Genomic DNA, 17,612 nt, shown 5'->3' with positions numbered 1-17,612 from the left:
GTGCCCGTCTTAGAGGATGTCACGTTTTATGAATAGTATTAAGTTCAGTTAGGTGTTTTCGTGTAGATTCACTTGTTTTGTATTTAGAAAATGCATGAATATGCCCAGCAACACTGGTAATATGCTGAACTTCTGATTGTTACGTTTCTGTTGTGTTCGTCGACTGTTTTAACGCACACGCACAGACACTCATACACACGCACCTTAAGATGAATAAAATGCCGCAGAAGGGATCGGCGCACTCACGATGAATAAAACCTTTACGGCGGCGTCAATCCAGATGAGACGAAGGAAGACTTTGAGGACCAGGTGCTGAAGAAGAACCGATATCATGGGGTATGTTGGGGTTGGGGGGGGTGTAGGAGCAAGTTCAGAGAAAGGCCCATAGAGCAAACATGGTTATAACAGCCGGTGGATGGGTATAAGGACGACCCACGAAATGATATAATAATATATACTATATAATATATACTAGTTCAAGCAAATTATTCAACCCAATATATGCTCAACCTAAACACTTTGCCTTATACGATACAACTATGTTTTGAGGAAGAGTTAAATCATTATAGGATGACTATAATATAAGAGGTTAACACTTTCACTACCGTACTTTTAATGTGCGCAGATTATCTTCTAAATCTTACTAAAATATACACCGTGTTGAGGTTGGTACGAGTGAGGCAGCGAAACGCATCTGTCATGTGTGAATTCTCAGAACTTCACCGAGACGCCTTTTTTTTTTACTACTCTCACTCAGGTCTAAGATTTAATAATGCATTCAAGTTCAAAATACCAACAATCTGACGTATTTTCGCACCAGCAAAGAAGTGAACGCTCGGTATTTTAGGTAATCTATGTACCAGGATCATCTGACCATGATGACATTTGGCTGCCTGAGACGGATTCATCTCGTGCCTCAACCTTTAGAGTTGTTCTCAATGCAGAGGAGGAGGAGGAGGAGGAGTAGGGAGGAGGAGAGGGAGGAGGAGGGGAGGAGGAGGGGTACGGGAACAGTGAGGGGACAAAGTGAGGGGGGGGGGGGGGTTGGTTCTAAGCTCATCTTGAAACGAGCTTCATCACTGCCCCTGTCTAAAAACCTCCAGTTCACTCTCCCTCCCTTCCTTCCTTTTGCCCTGGAAATGACTAACCCCCCCCCCCTGGATATGAGAGAGAGAGAGAGAGAGAGAGAGAGAGAGAGAGAGAGAGAGAGAGAGAGGGTCCTTAACGAGCAATGATTCATAGGATGTAGAAGGGATAGTCTTCAGACTTGGAGGGCCAAGATCGAAAACAGCAACCTCCCTCTCTCTCTCTCTCTCTCTTTACAAGGAAAAAAAAACAGCTAAAAAGCCAAGGGCCGATTCATGAGTTGCACCAACTTCCCCAAGACCTCCTATTAATACCTCCGGTGCCTTGGAAGTCAACTGGGACTCTGTCTAAGATCGATGAGTGCTGACTGATAAATGGGGAATGGGTACACAGAGTACTTTCATTGGACAACGTCAGTAGAGAGAGAGAGAGAGAGAGAGAGAGAGAGAGAGAGAGAGAGAGAGAGAGAGAGCTTACAACAACAGCAGAATCAGTAGGAGTATAAGTATAGAATAGCCTTATTCATTTCATGACGTGATGTAGAGAACGAGGGAAAAGCAGAGGCTGACAACAGCAGCATCAGCAGCAGCAGAAACAGCAGCAGCAGCAGAAACAGCGGTGGTAGTAGCCCAAGTAGTCAGTAGCCATGTTAGTGGTAGAGAAAGATAGTTAAGGTGAGGGCGTTGTACCCTTGGGCTTCCACTGATCAATACCGCTACCCACGCGGCACTACAGCCCCCAGCAGAGACCACCCATTGCCACGCCTTCTCTCTCTCTCTCTCTCTCTCTCTCTCTCTCCCCTCCCTCTTCTCTCTCTCTTATTCTCTCTCTCTTCTCCTCTCCTCTTCCTCCTCTCTCTCTTGGATACAGACTACAAAGACTACCCACCACACTATACGTCCATTAAAATGATGCCTTGCTAAACTTACTAGTTAATACTGAAGGAGAAATCACATCGAATCCACACCAGAATCATTCGGGACTGTAAACGGAGATACGAGTGTCAAATGAATCTTAATAGCCAATGCTGACTGCTTTGTTAGGAGATAAAACAGCCAAGTTAGCGGATTCTGTAGGCCAAAGAGACTGACTATGTTTCACAATATTGAAAAAAGAAATGTATACGTACACACTTCCATCGGAACTAATACACCGGACACATCTTTGCTGGCTAATGAAATACCTAGTAGTTTTGCCAATCAGAAATAATACGCAGCATGAATATCTCATGCGATTATAACTTACTTTCAATACTGAGATGTTGAAAGTCATCCCTACACTATACAGTCATTAACCAAGATATGAATGATTCATTTACCACTCAACGTTTGTGGCACTATCAATATAGGAAAAGAGCAAAGCAAGCGAAAGAGGTGAGAGGGTACAATTCAAGAAAGAGAGCTCTTATATCACAGCTTTACTCGCATGTACAAAGACGTCAAAAGAGAGCTAAAAATATCTACTGTAATCTTATACAAGGAGTTCCCTAAATAACTTGAAAGTCTGTGACAGTTCAAGGAAAAGAAAGGGAAACAAGAAACTATAATTATCATTATTATCATTACTTTTGTCGTCAGAATCCCATAAATCATTTACAAACAAACTAACAGCGGATTTCTGCTATGCGGTTGGTACATAACAAATAAGGAAAATAATTTTTTTCTTAATGAAAAATTGATAGAGGTGGCATAGCCAAATGACTCACTGGGATACCTCGTGTGTGTGTGTGTGTGTGTGAGAGAGAGAGAGAGAGAGAGAGAGAGAGAGAGAGAGAGAGAGAATGACTATGAGACATTCCCGCTTAGCGAATGACTCATGAGTTAGTGAATCTGGTGAGTTATGAGGCAGTGGTACAGTTGTAGTGCCAAGAGGGGTAAGTGAAGCGAAAGGCCACCCTCCGATTAGAAAATCAAATAACATTTACAGATTTCACCAGACGTAGACTTCCCAGTCATCAATGTTCTGTCAAATCGAAACCAAAATTTCTAAAGGCTTTCTTTCGCTAGCGTGGAAGTGCACCGCCTTACGTGTAGAAAAAGCTGAAGCCATAACAAAACCGACGAACTAATATCTTATTCACTGCGCAAAAGCAAACCTTTCTAAGATATCTTCTTGGAATCTGGTTGGAGTATTTTCTGCGGGTCGTCTTGCTAAATTAAAATGACTGGAACTAGTTATCTCCATTCTCGCTCGTCCCGCCATTGAAAATTCCCTGAAACTCAATAGAGCTAAATATGCACAACTTTCTCTTCCACTGTTTAGTGATCGTCAACCACTTTCTTTCTGTAACAAAATCACCACCGTCAGCATCCAAGGATCGAAAATTACAAGTTTTAATATGCAAGATTTTTCAAATGCCCGAATTGTGCAAGCGTGCAGCGAGCATCAAAGGCTTTCAGTCTTTCTTGAAGCGCCAAGACGTCTACAAATATTGGAAATATTAAGCAACTTCGACTCGAACTTAGAATGGGTTTCTGGGGGCAGGGGATGTTCTTGGCCTTCGTGTGTCAACCTTTTCACTCAATATTTTGATTATCATAATCTCTGGAAGAGAAAGGCAGATGAAAGAAAGGAACTGATGTGTTTTCAATTTCAGAGAGAGAGAGAGAGAGAGAGAGAGAGAGAGAGAGAGAGAGAGATCGTGTGTGGTGGAGAGGAGGAGAACCCAACCCTACAATCGATATGCTGGACGCACACGCACACACACACACACACACACTCACAACGCCACCGTCGATCGAAATAACATGTAATACCCGGAGGGTTGCTGCTGCTGCTCATGATAGCCCTCACACGCGGAGTGGTTGGGGCAGCGGTAGCAACAGCAACAGAAGCAGCAACCGAGTGTAGCTGACGAAGGAAAAAGGTGGCCACGATGACAGAACAGACGCGTGCCACGAGATAACGTAGAGCTGCAGCCTTTTCGTCCAAAATAGACTTTATTATTATTCTATACGTAGAATGTAACCAGAACTTTCAGTCGTTAAATCTACGGGTACTTCTACCCAGGTTTTAATTACGGCCCACTACATAATACCTACTAGTACAGTGCACACTCGTTTTCTCTATCTACCCACAGAACATCCATCTGTGTGTATGTATGTATATGTATATATATATATATATATATATATATATATATATATATATATATATATATATACACACAGAGTATTGGTAATATTCTTAGGCACGAAGATATGGTAATTCACTTATATTCCACATAGGAAAATGAAAATTATTTATCTCAGAAAATCCTCAACAGTTTCGTCCTCCAATGAACCTCTTGGAGCGTTTATTAATAAACGCTCCAAGAAGAGGTCCATTCGAGGACGAAACTGTTGGGCATTTTCTGAGATAAACCATTTTCATTTTCCTATGGGGTAAATTGAACGAATGTTAATATATATAATATATATATATATATATATATAGTATATATCTATATATATTAGTATATATCTATCATATATAGATATATATATATATATATATATAATATATATATAATAATCCGTACCCTTGACTTGAGGCAGACTAGACATATAACTTACATGAACTCGACTAAATAGCACAAAACATTCACTAAAATTGTTTGAATTTGCTGTCCTATTATTTCGTTAATAACCCTAAAAACCAAAACTTTTAGCAAATTAATGTTAAAGCTACGGGAATGTTTTCCTAGCTGCCACCTCAAAACATAAATGGAACCTCACACGAACCTTTTTAAATAAGAGAGACCTTACCTTACAGACCTTACAGTTCGTTCGGGTTGCCCCACCGGTCCCTCAGTGTGAGGCACCTCTAATGTCTACCAGAGAGTTGCTAGTACATCTTCCAGTATATTTTGCATCTTCCAATCTTGGATGGTCTGGGATGCAGTTTAGATATTTGTCGAGCTTATTCTTAAACACATCTACGCTCACTCCTGATATATTCCTCAGATGAGCTGGCAACGCATTGAATAGACGCTGCATTATCGATGCTGGTGCGTAGTGGATTAATGTCCTGTGTGCTTTCCTTATTTTTCCTGGTATTGTTTTGGGCACTATTAATCTACCTCTGCTTGCTCTTTCTGATATTTTTAGTTCCATGATATTTTCTGTTTATTCCTTCTATCTGTTTCCATGCCTGAATTATCATGTAGCGTTCTCTTCTCCTTTCTAGACTATATAATGATTGTAGTCTTTCCCAGTAGTCAAGGTCCTTAACTTCTTCTATTCTAGCTGTAAAGGACCTTTGTACACTCTCTATTTGTGCAATATCCTTTTGATAGTGTGGGTACCATATCATATTGCAATATTCAAGTGGACTACGAACATATGTTTTATAAAGCATAATCATGTGTTCAGCTTTTCTTGTTTTGAAGTGCCGTAACAACATTCCCATTTTTGCTTTACATTTTGCCAAAAGAATTGCTATTTGATCATTGCATAACATGTTCCTATTCATCATCACACCAAGGTCTTTAACTGCTTCCCTTGATTTCGTGATATTGTTCATTATTAGGTCCCCTATATGCATATAGCTTTCCTTCTCTGTCTCCATAATTTATTGATTCAAATTTATCAGAGTTAAATACCATCCTATTTTCCTCTGCCCAATCATATACTTTGTTAAGGTCTCTTTGTAGAGCGTTCCTATCTTCATCAGTAATTTCTCTACTTATTCTTGTGTCATCAGCGAAACTACTCACTACCGAATCCTTAACATTACTGTCTATGTCTTCAATCATAATAACAAACAGTATTGCAGCTAACACCGTACCTTGTGGCACACCGGATATTACCTTGGTTTCATCCGGTTTCTCATCGTTTGCAATAACTATCTGTTTTCTGTTGTGTAAAAATTCTTTTAACCATCTTCCTATTTTATCTACGATATTGTGTTTTCTAATTTTCTTTGCTAATATATTATGGTCTACTTTGTCAAAAGCTTTTGCAAAGTCTAGATAAACCACATCTGTTTCATTTCCGCTTTTCATATTTTTGAATATGTTCTCACGGTGGACTAACAGTTGGGTTTGTGTACTTTTTCCGGGTACGAAACCGTGTTGTCCTATATTAAACAAATTATTTTTTATTAATGTTTCATAATATTTTTCTTCATTACCCTTTCATACACTTTCATAATATGTGATGTTAGACTCACAGGCCTATAATTACTTGCCTCAAGTCTTGATCCACTTTTGAAAGTAGGGGTGATATATGCTAATTTGTGCTCATCATAAATCTTGCCTGTATCTACACTTTGTCTTAATAATATTGCAAGTGGCTTTGCGATAGAATGAACTACTTTCTTTAACAAAATAGCAGGGATTCCATCAGGCCCTGCAGCAGCTCCATTTTTAATTTCATTAATTGCCTGCACAATATCAGCTTCATTAATTTCTATGTCAGCTAGATATTCACTATTTTCGTCCCTTACTTCTATATCATTATCTTCATTATCTATTCTAGGGGTGAATTCTCTCTTATATCGTTCTGCCAGTATGTTGCAAATTTCCTTTTTTTCTTTCATTAATCTCCCTTCAATTCTCAGAGGGCCTATTTCTATTCTTCTTTTATTCATCTTCTTCGCATATGAGTATAATAGTTTGGGGTTTTGCTTGATATTTAATAGGGTTTTTCTTCCAATTCCCGTTTTTCATTTTCTTTTGATTGTATAATCTTTTGTTCTGCATTTTCTATCTTACTTTTTAGTTCTTATAACTTTCCATGCATTTTTTTCTTTTGCAAGACCTTTTTCCACTTTCTGATTTTCTGGAACAAGATCCTTCTGTCTCTTGGTATGCATGAATGATGTTTACTTTTCTTCTTCGGTATATATTTATCCACTATTTTCTCTAATATTTTATATAATATCTCCGTATTTACCCTTATGTCATCGCTTACGAAAATGTTATCCCAATCTTTGTTTAATTCTTCATTATTTCTGACCATTTTATATTTTTACTGTAGAAGTTGTATTTTCCATATCCTTCCCACTTTTTCATTTCTTGCTTATCTCTGTTTTCACTTGCTTTGGAATGAACTGTTAATTCTATGACATTATGGTCTGAAATACTCGCATTATAAACTATTATTTCTTTAACATAATTCACCTCGTTCACAAATACTAGGTCTAAAGTATTTTCCTTTCTTGTTGGCAGGTGATTTATTTGTTGAATGTTGTATTCTAGTAGCATATCTAATAGCTTTTCGAATTGCCTCTTATCTTCTGCACTACATTACTCTCTTTTTTATATGTATAAGTACATCCAAAATCTCCTATTAGTTCTTTCCATTCTACGAAAGGAAAGTTGAAGTCACCAGATAGGAGAATAGTCCAGTCCTTGTGATTTCTACATATATCATCCAATTTTTCAATTATTAAGTCAAACTCTTTGGTATTAGGAGGTCTATATATTACTATGTTCATTAATTTTTCAGATTCAAATTCTACCGCTATTAGTTCACATTCTGAGTTACTATATTTCTCATATATTTTTCCTTGTTTTTGTCTTTCCCATATATTGCGGTTCCCCCTTGATTCCTATTTTTTCTATCTGATCTATAAGTTTGGAACCCTTTTATTTGATCATCATTCCCAGTCTCTTGGGAATACCAGGTTTCACTTATATTCATTATATCTATTTCTTTTCAATTTGGGTTAGTTCTTCTAAGTACTCTATTTTTCTTTTTGAGTTACTCGTAACTAAACCCTGCGCATTCATCACTATGATGGTTTGCGTGTTTTCTCCTTCATTTAATATTGGTAGTAATAAGGATTTTCCCATGTCTCTTTCCTGTTCTGGTATGTTGTTCTTTTTTTCATTTCCAGAAATTCTGACATTAAAAAATCCAACTTTTCCATAATATTTGATCTTCCTTCATCATAATTATTCATTTTGTGTCTGAATCTGCAATTTTCTCCGTTTCTGCAATATCCTCTTGCATAATAATTACAGTTATTATCCCTTGAGTAGAATTTTGGAGCTGATGCATTGAAATTTTTTGCTGACATCTCTGCATATCTCATTGGTGGTTTGCTTTTCTCTTTTACCTGATATTCTTGATTTCTCTCTTTATTTGTTTCTTTCTTATTTTGGATTTTATTACTTGGTTGGTTATTTATTTGATTATGATTCATGGCTACAGGGTGCATATATTTGCATTTTTTGTCGAACTTACATCCTTTTCCTTCTTTTATGTTTTTGCATATTTTTGGATGCAGATCTCTGCAATCATCCCCATATCCATCTAGGTATGCACATTTACCATATATTTCATAGTTGTGACATATCTTAGGATGTTTGTAGTAACATCTTTCTCCAAATCTGCAATTCCCTCTTTTCAAAAGGTTGCAGATTTTGTCTTTCTTGTCTATTTTTTCCTCTTTCCCGTCATTGTGTAGATCTGGGTAGAGCCTCTTCGGGATTGCTTTTTCTGTTGCCATATCGTAATTTATTTCTTCGTAGGTATGCTGCTTTATTGCCTCATATGTAGTATCAATGAGTATCTCTGCATCCATACTTTTATCTTGTTCTTTGTTTTCCTTATTTTTTTCTGTCATTTCATTTTTGTTTACTTCTTCGTTCCGTTTTCTCTTCTTCTTCGTTCTCTTCTTCTTCTTCTTCTTCATCCTCAACTATTTGTACATTCGATCTTGATTTAATAACATTGTCTATCCATGATAGACATGTTGAACAAAAAATTCTTGTATCTTTTCTCATATCTTGTATTACCTCAGCACACTGTGGATGGGTCGGAATGTTGCATGCAGCACATTTTCTGATTAGGTTTTGTGGATTGACTATGCTATACCAAACCTTACACAGTTTGCATGCTTTTGGCATTCTTTTTCCTAATGCGTCAATTAGGATATTCACAAGATTCACCTTATTCATTTTCTTTGTCGGAATATGTTGGTTTATGTATATTTTCTTTATGAGTCTCTTGACCACTTGGATTTTATTTGGAACTTCTTCAATTATTTTCAAGATGTTTTCATTAGATTTTTTCCAGTTTGAAGGATTATATCCTTCTAATATATCTATGAATGCTTTTGTATCTTTTGGTTAGGACTGTTGCTGATTTCATAGATGAGAAATGCCAGTTCCCTTCCTGCTACCTCATCGTATTGCGAATCTGCTAAACACGCTAAATTACGCCATCTCTTCCCGCAGTTGGAACTTACTGCCATCTTGTTCTGATTTACAGTATTACACTTGATAAACTAACTTAGAAGACGCTTTATCCTACCTACTATTCACACTAATCTTATCACCGATAGTTCACGAACACTTCTAGATATTTCTCAAATTCTAGTCGTATGTTAAACTTGTGATATCTGTTGATTAATCTGATTTCACGCGGGAACGTCTCATCAAGCAAGATGGCTACTACGAGAGAGAGAGAGAGAGAGAGAGAGAGAGAGAGAGAGAGAGAGAGAGAGAGAGAGTTTTGCCCAGGTGTATGCGAGGGGCATAAGAGAGAACACCTGCTCGGTTGTACTTACCACCACCCTCATCATTCCCAATCAAGTTGGAGTCTACCATCTGCCCCTCAGGGCTCAACCTTTTCCATAAAACACCCAAAAAGGTTTTTCTATCTTAATATAATCTGCATAGAACCTGATAAACAGCTGTAAATGTTCTCAGCCCCGTCGGGGTGGAAATGACCGCGTCGTGCCGATTAGCAATTCTGTCATGAAAGGATGACGCTTCGGTGCGGTCACAAGTCCCTCACTGGACGAGTGGTTTACGTGCTCGCCTGTCAATTTGGTTGTCGCGAGTTCGACTCCCCGCTCTGCCAACGTTGAATCAGAGGACTTTATTTCTGGTGATTAGAAATTCATTTCTCGATATAATGTGGTTCGGACCCCACAATAAGCTGTAGGTCCCATTGCTAGGTAACCATTTGGTTCCTAGCCACGTAAAAATATCTAATCCTTCAGGCCAGGCCTAGGAGAGCCGTTAATCAGCTCAGTGGTCTGGTTAAAAAAAAAATATACTTAACTTTCTTTGGCGAGGTCACGATCATCCTTGGCTGTCACTTCGTTTTATTTTGTTTTGTCTTCGACCTGCTGATGACCATAAAATTCAACGAACAACCCAACAGATGCTCAATAGATAGTCAAGAAAATGCCCTAGATCACGTCAGGCCTCACCGCGAATTTGGTCCCACTTTTGAGAGAGAGAGAGAGAGAGAGAGAGAGAGAGAGAGAGAGAGAGAGAGAGAGAGAGAGAGAGAATTCTGCTTGCCAACACAATACATGTAAGGCTCCTCTGCACAATGAGATATGTTGACTGAAAGTCTACATTGCTGAAAGTTCTCGTGGCAATAAATCGACCATTTGATTTTGGGTTCCTTAGGTACACTCATGACTATTCGCAAGTCCTTTTTCTCCCTGAGGGAGAACACGTGAAACCATAACGAACAAAAGACGCAAAATCTGTTTTCGTTTAGTAAGCGGGGAGAGAGAGAGAGAGAGAGAGAGAGAGAGAGAGTAGATGAAGAGAGGAGAGAGCGAGAAGATAGCGATAGAGAGAGAGAGAGAGAGAGAGAGAGAGAGAGAGAGAGAGAGAGAGAGATTTTGAAAATGCTGGACTGGCTAACAACTGACTCCGATGTTGGAAACCATTTCAGGCGCAAAAATGTATAATCCTGAGACAATGATCCCCGAGTCCAAATGCATTAGTGATAACTGTCTTCGGAGCTCACCGGAAGCGGAGCGAAGCAATAACTCGGGACTCGGTTCGATTTTCGAAGGCTGCAGTTTTTAGAGGCTGACGACAGAACGACGTCACGTTTATGAACATCCTTCATACCTTTACTCAAGCAATATACATCATTTCCTTAACAACCTTTAATTATCCAGAGCTTATAACGGGACAACCTTGTTACTATTTGATTACAGTTATTTCATGGCTTAGCGTCTCCTCAAATATGATTTTGCTGGCAATTTTTGAATTAAGGTGTCATAAACCAAAGATTTCGAGTTATTTATTCCATAAACCAAAGATTTCGAGCGATTTACTAAACTTGTTCCTCGTTTCAGCAGATATTTGATATCATTTCATTTCTTCATTTCTTCTGCAGCTGTAAATTTCTGTATTCAAGAGGAAACCCCCATTTATTTCTGTATCTAAGTCCATAAAATTACTCGTAGAAATTGTTCTTCATAGACCGATTGCATTTAATCCTTTCCTACGTTGTATTTGCTGAAAATAAAGATTTCGTCGATTTTTCGTATGCCTATGATCATGCCCCTTGTATTCATCTATTATTCACTTCAGATCTTCAAATAGAACGACACTTAATTCTCGTCTCATAGGCACTCGTAAATGCTCATCTCTCACACTCACCTGACAGTCTCCAATCGTCCTACCTTCAGAATACGTCAGTTTTACCTGTTCTCTTCACGAGACCTCACGTTCTACAATCAATATTTTAGCGGAATATACTGCCCACCTTCTAAGACAAATTTTTATACGTATAAGCAGTTGCAGACCATCTATTTACTGTCAAAAGTTTGACGTCTCTGTAGACACACTTGCATGGAAAGCTCATAACTAACCATTCCCAAGTCGCTCATCATATAATAACCTCTTCACAATGACAGTTTTTTCCCGCTTTTCCAAAATGTTTTGACTCATGGTTTTATTTTTTCCTTTACGGTCCAGCTAGATCAGGGTATCATATAAAAAAAAACAGTCTGTTCGTCGACAAGCATTCAAATCTGTACCAACGTTTTTCTCAAGCCCTGTAGGTATAGCATCTGGATCTATACCAAATTTACCTTAGCCACACAAACACTGGAGAAAATTCAACAAAAGGGGAACAAAGAGGAATGGATTTCCACACGATTTTACTTCTGAAATGATTGCATGCGTTACCCAAAGTTATAAGTTCAGCCTTGGACAAACTTAATAAGATATCACAGATATGAACGACATATAAACTAATCTGGAAAAGTATGCATAAACATTTTCAGTTCTTGAGCATGTTTGGGAAGAAAATAATACCTTCCTTAAATGATTGCCTTGTTAATAGACTGATTTGCAACAGTATTTAGAGCCTGAAAAAATTGAAGAGAAACGAGCGATATCTGTCCCTAAACGTAACTAGAGATAGACATCTCTTCATACTGAAACCAGATTTCCAGACACCCGAAAGATCAGACGGGCTGATGCTTACCTTTTTAATATCTTTGGGCGGTACTGGAAGTTCTGTGTTGGGGGAAGAGTTCGTGGTTTCTGGTGTGGGCGGACTAACATGGGCGTTCTGAGCAATATGGGCGGCGTGGGCGGCGTTTTTTATGACTGTGGCAGCTAGTGTGATGGGCGTGAGGAGTCCAGGCACGGGCGTCACCAGTCCTGGGGGCGTGGTGAGCGGCTTCATCTTGGGCAGGATCCTGGGCAACCCTTCCAGGGACTTGAATTTCTTGTTTGGAGGCGTTGGCGACTCGGAGCTGCTGACAGTAGGCACACTGGGCGTGCCGATGGCCGGCGTGCCCAAGGAGGGCATGGCCATAGAGGAAGAGGAGTGGTTCCCCATGGTAGGGGTGGAGGGGTTGGCGAAGGCTTGCTGCAAGCTCGGGCTGCAGAACTTGCGTTCCATGGCTTCCAGGATCTTGGAAGTCTCTTTGTGTCTCTCGGAGGAATCGGAGAGTCCTTTGATGTGGAGGCACTCGGCAGTCTTGAGGAAGGAGGCCAGATCCTGCTGGTGGACGTTGATCTCGCCGCGGTACATGAAGGACAGCAGGGCCTCCATGTCCCCGGCCCGCACGTCCCGCATGAAGATGATTGGGTGCTTGCATGGATTGCCCAAAAACAGCGCCTGGAAATACGGGCTGCAAGCAGACAGGATCACCTTGTGGGCGGCGAACGTCCGCCCGTCGCAGGCCAGGGTGACGTCCGTAAAAGCCTCCTGTTCGTACAATTGGTCGAAGACCGTCACCAAATTACTCTGGTGGTTGTTCCACTTGAGCAAAAATCGTTCGGCCTCCATCCTGCCGCTCCCTGGAGGCCAATGGCTGCCCGACCTGCAACAATAAATAACCGTTACAATGCTGTTCAGAACGGACTTCGTGCAATAGGGCTATAAGGACACGAAATAAAAGTGACATAACACTACACTTACAGTACATCTAAACACAAAATACCATAAAAATGATATAAAAATAGAAATGGAGCCTAGCCACCAATATTAAAAATAAACCATAAGGTGGAAAGAGAAGAGACAATGAAAACGGGGGACAAAAGTAACCCAAGAAACCGCTCAACACTCGGTAGAGATTTTACTGCTGCCAGGCTACGCAACATTCCTCTTCGTAAACAGATAATAATGCCTGAAGTACAGCATCAACTTTTTCATCGAATATTGCTCAGTACATTATACAACAAATGTATGATAACAGTAGGAAACAAATTACATTTATATGGAGCCTTTTAGGAAGCGCAGGAATCCTACAAAACGCCCATACTTTACAATAGTAATCTCCCCATCGATATGCTCTTAAAATGAATCAAATCCAAAGGGTTACGGAATGAATGGCTTCATAAAGCTTCATCAATATTCTGTCATCTGTTCTAGAGATTCTTTGTTAATGCAAACACAAGGTTGAAAACGCTAACTTTTCCCAACTTCGTGGGTGAAGGTCATCATGTTTCCCATCATCGAACAGCGAGAAACGTATGGCAGTTACTGATCCCTGAAGCTGTGAAGCATCTTCCTTTCGTAAGAACCTTTTCGACGTATACTCTAAGAAACAGTAAGAATAGAAATGACATATGGGCAAGACATTAAATCTTAAATCGCAGTTCTTAAAACCTCCAAAAACGGCAAATGGTTGTTTATTTACGTCGGTGACCACGAATCTACAAACATAATCGAGATGAAGAACGCTGACGGGAAACTTAACACTCACAAATTTCAAGCACAAACCTTAAGTGAAAATTTCTTACTACTATAAAAACAGTTTTCTTTCGAAGGTTTACAAGGTCCAGGGTGTATTGTCGTCAGGTATAATTCAGTAAGTTGCATTCAACAATAACAATGTCTTTTTCCTAATGGTGGGGATGAACAGACAGCTACGGTATGTAAATACAGGGTCAAATATTTACGACAAAATTCACGTAGAAGGTGACAGCGTGAAGTAAACCACTTGTAGTTATTTCCTTTTTTTTTTTTTTTTTTTTTTTTTTTTTTTTTTTTTTTTTTTTTAAATGTTATTACTGGAATGCATAAACCGTTTTATATTTTTTTCGTAAGAAAAATATGCTGGGATTGTATAGTTTTAAACATCAAGGCGATTTAACCAAATCGGTGCAGCTAGAGAGACGAGAGAGAGAGGAGAAGAGCGGAGGAGATGAAGAGAGCGAGAGAGAGAGGAGAGAGAGAGAGAGAGAGAGAGAGAGAGAGAGAGAGAGAGAGAGACGGGTTCCTGTAAACAACCCGGGAATCTATACCTTCACCTACAAATTATCGACTGAGAGGTAGGTGGTTGTCATTCTCCAGCAGATTTACAATATTCATCAAAAACATTTCCAGGCAACGAGGGAATGGACAGTTTTAACCACCAGGTAATGTTAATTTCCACAGCCTGATCATTCATTATTCTGCACCACTGCCAAGTTGTCTCAGACATACTACATACTATATACGTCAAATTAGGAACGAACATTTTCAGCCATCATTCTTGAAAGAAAACAATGGGGCTTAACTACGACATCCAAAACATCTTAAAGAAAATGCCATAGTGGAGCACTCTGATAAACGGTTTTGATTTTTCCCTGATAAGAAGGTATTTTACTCGAGAACTTTCATGAAGAAGCAGAATACAAAACTGGACAATGACCAGGACGCCCTTTCTATATGGACCAGGAATTAACCTTCCATAAATTCCAGCCTTACAATGCCCGTCATAATACATAAGTGAGTAAGTACTTACATAAGTTTCACGAAGATATTCAGTAATTTATAAATGAGTAAGTACTTACATAGATGAGTAAGTACTTACATAAATGAGTAAGTACTTACATACGTTTCACGAAGATATTCAGTAATTTATCAAAAGAATCAGAATCACTGACCACTGAATACGACGTATTGGCTCTTGTACAATAGAATCATAAACTCTCATATCTACAAGACTGTAAAACGTTCAGACATGATATCGTCCAGCCTTGAGCTGGCCTCTCTCTCTCTCTCTCTCTCTCTCTCTCTCTCTCTCTCTCTCTCTCTCTCTCTCTCTCTCTCTCTCCAATGGCTCGAACGTAAGTCTGCATAATAAAACTAAGTTGGTAGAGGTTCGGGAAGATAATTATGTCATTGCTTCTCTGTTTCACTATGGAATAATTTCCTTATGTACATACATACATACATACATACCACACACACGTATATATATATATATATATATATATTATATATATATATATATATATATATATATATATATATATATATATATATATATATATATATATATATATATATATATATAGTCTACATATTATATATATAAAGTAAGTCTTAGTTTACCTAGTTCACTGAGCTGATGTATATATAATACACACATGTGGGCGCGCTAACACACACACACACACACACACACACACACACACACGCACACATTATATATATAAAGAAAGTTACAGCCACGAAGGATAAATTGAAACACTAGAGATGCTAAGTACTTTCGTCCTATTACCAAGACATGGTCGAAACGACTAAAGATATACAGAAGCAAGGGCTTATATAAATGGTGGGTGCAAGTCGTAAGGGAATATAAAAAGGTCGGGAGGTCACAGAACGGTCAACGGATTAAAATCGAAATCCACTTCTTACTACAATGGGCGTAATGTTTGTCTGTCCGTCTGTCATTCAATCACTGCCAAACGGCTGGTCCGATGGGCATGAAACTTGGCAAGGTTATAGTGGGGACCCATGAGATGGTTTTAAAGGAGTTTCACCTTACCTCCCCCCCTCCGAAGGGGGTGGGGGTGAGAAGGGATTCCTGCTCGTGAAACGAGGCTGGTTACGCCCGTAGACTTGATTACTTTACGAATTTTCATACATAATTTCTGTATACATGTTTGCTAGTATTGGTAATCCTCTTTATTCTATCTTTCAATTCCTTCTGGATCATATATGTTTAATGACCGGTTCAAAAGAAAATAATCCTTGAGTTACATTAAAATTATTCACCTAGGTTAACTGAATCAAAACAGATTCTAACAAGTTCCTTGAAATAGTTTCATTACAGTGACAATATTTTGCTTGCGTCCAATGTATTCTGTGGGACTTTTCACTTAAATGTAAAAATAAAGCATTATTTGTTTGACCTGTTATTACTGAGTATTTGTGTTGTTTTAATCTAGTGTTCAATTCTTTACTGGTCTGACCTAAGTGAAATAAATCACAACCCATAAATGGAATTTTGTATACAATATTGCTATCTTTTTGGAGGCTATCTTTTATAAGCAGGTTTTTTTTACATTTTATATGTGAAAGATACATTTCTATTAAACAATTTAAAAAAAAGGGTTTACAGCTTCAAATCCAATAAAAACTTAAGACTGGCCACCCGCAAAGCTCAAAGAAACATTGATGATAAAACTGGCAATTTTTATATGATATCCTGAATAATAGTGAACATACGTCATATTATTTGTCTTTTTCCTATAAATACTACATTTACAATTAAAAGTTTCCCTTTTAACATAAATGTCAAAAAAAGGTAAACAATCATCTTTCTCCAACTCAAGTGTAAATTTAATGGAAGGGACTTGATCATTTAGTTGAGCCAATATATTATTTACATCCAAATCTTTGGGTATGATGGCTAAAATATCATCAGCATAACGGTACCATGTCACAGGAAAATGGAAAATCTTAGGGATGTATTTGAAAGAACAGGCGAAAGTGGGTTTCCCATTGCCATACCAAAAGTTTGTTTAAAATATTCCCCGTTGAAAATCACTTATGCATAATTTTATTAATTCTATGACTTGCCTAATTGCTTATGGGAAATCAAGTTTATTCAATTCATCTTGAAGGTATTCCAATACCGAGTCAATGGGAACGTTAGTGAATAAGGAACATCCATCAAAACTTATTGACCGTGAATCTGGATTGATTGTAACGCCGTTGATCTTGTTAGTGAAATGTATATATATATATATATATATATATATATATATATATATATAATATAATATATACTAATATATAATATCTATATATATATATAATATATATATATATATATATATATATATATATATATCATTATATATATATATATATATATACACACACACAATATATATATGTAATATAATATATATATAAATACTATATATATATATAATATATATATATATATATATATATATATATATATATATATATATATATTATAAAAATTCGTTTCATCATCCCTCTACTCTTGGAGGCAAAGGTGTTACTCTCTTTTTCCTAAACAACATAATTTCATAGAATGAGACCAAAAAATTACTAAGGTGGCGGATGAACAAT

General features: G+C 38.0%; 1 protein-coding gene across 1 annotated transcript in view; it reads right to left on the bottom strand.

Annotated features, from left to right (window-relative positions):
* The window catches only part of LOC135196180 (protein bric-a-brac 1-like), a 93,460-nt gene that overhangs the window by 35,646 nt on the left and 40,202 nt on the right, over nt 1-17,612 (bottom strand). The window contains exon 2 of the mRNA XM_064222766.1: nt 12,267-13,113. Within this exon, the coding sequence (XP_064078836.1) occupies nt 12,267-13,079 (813 nt within the window). The 5' untranslated portion in view covers nt 13,080-13,113. The remainder of the gene's footprint in view (nt 1-12,266; nt 13,114-17,612) is intronic.

Source organism: Macrobrachium nipponense, chromosome 17 (genome assembly GCF_015104395.2).
Source record: "Macrobrachium nipponense isolate FS-2020 chromosome 17, ASM1510439v2, whole genome shotgun sequence".
Taxonomy (NCBI): domain Eukaryota; kingdom Metazoa; phylum Arthropoda; class Malacostraca; order Decapoda; family Palaemonidae; genus Macrobrachium; species Macrobrachium nipponense.
The sequence above is the reverse complement of the archived record's forward strand: the minus strand, read 5'-3'. Positions and strand labels throughout refer to the sequence as shown.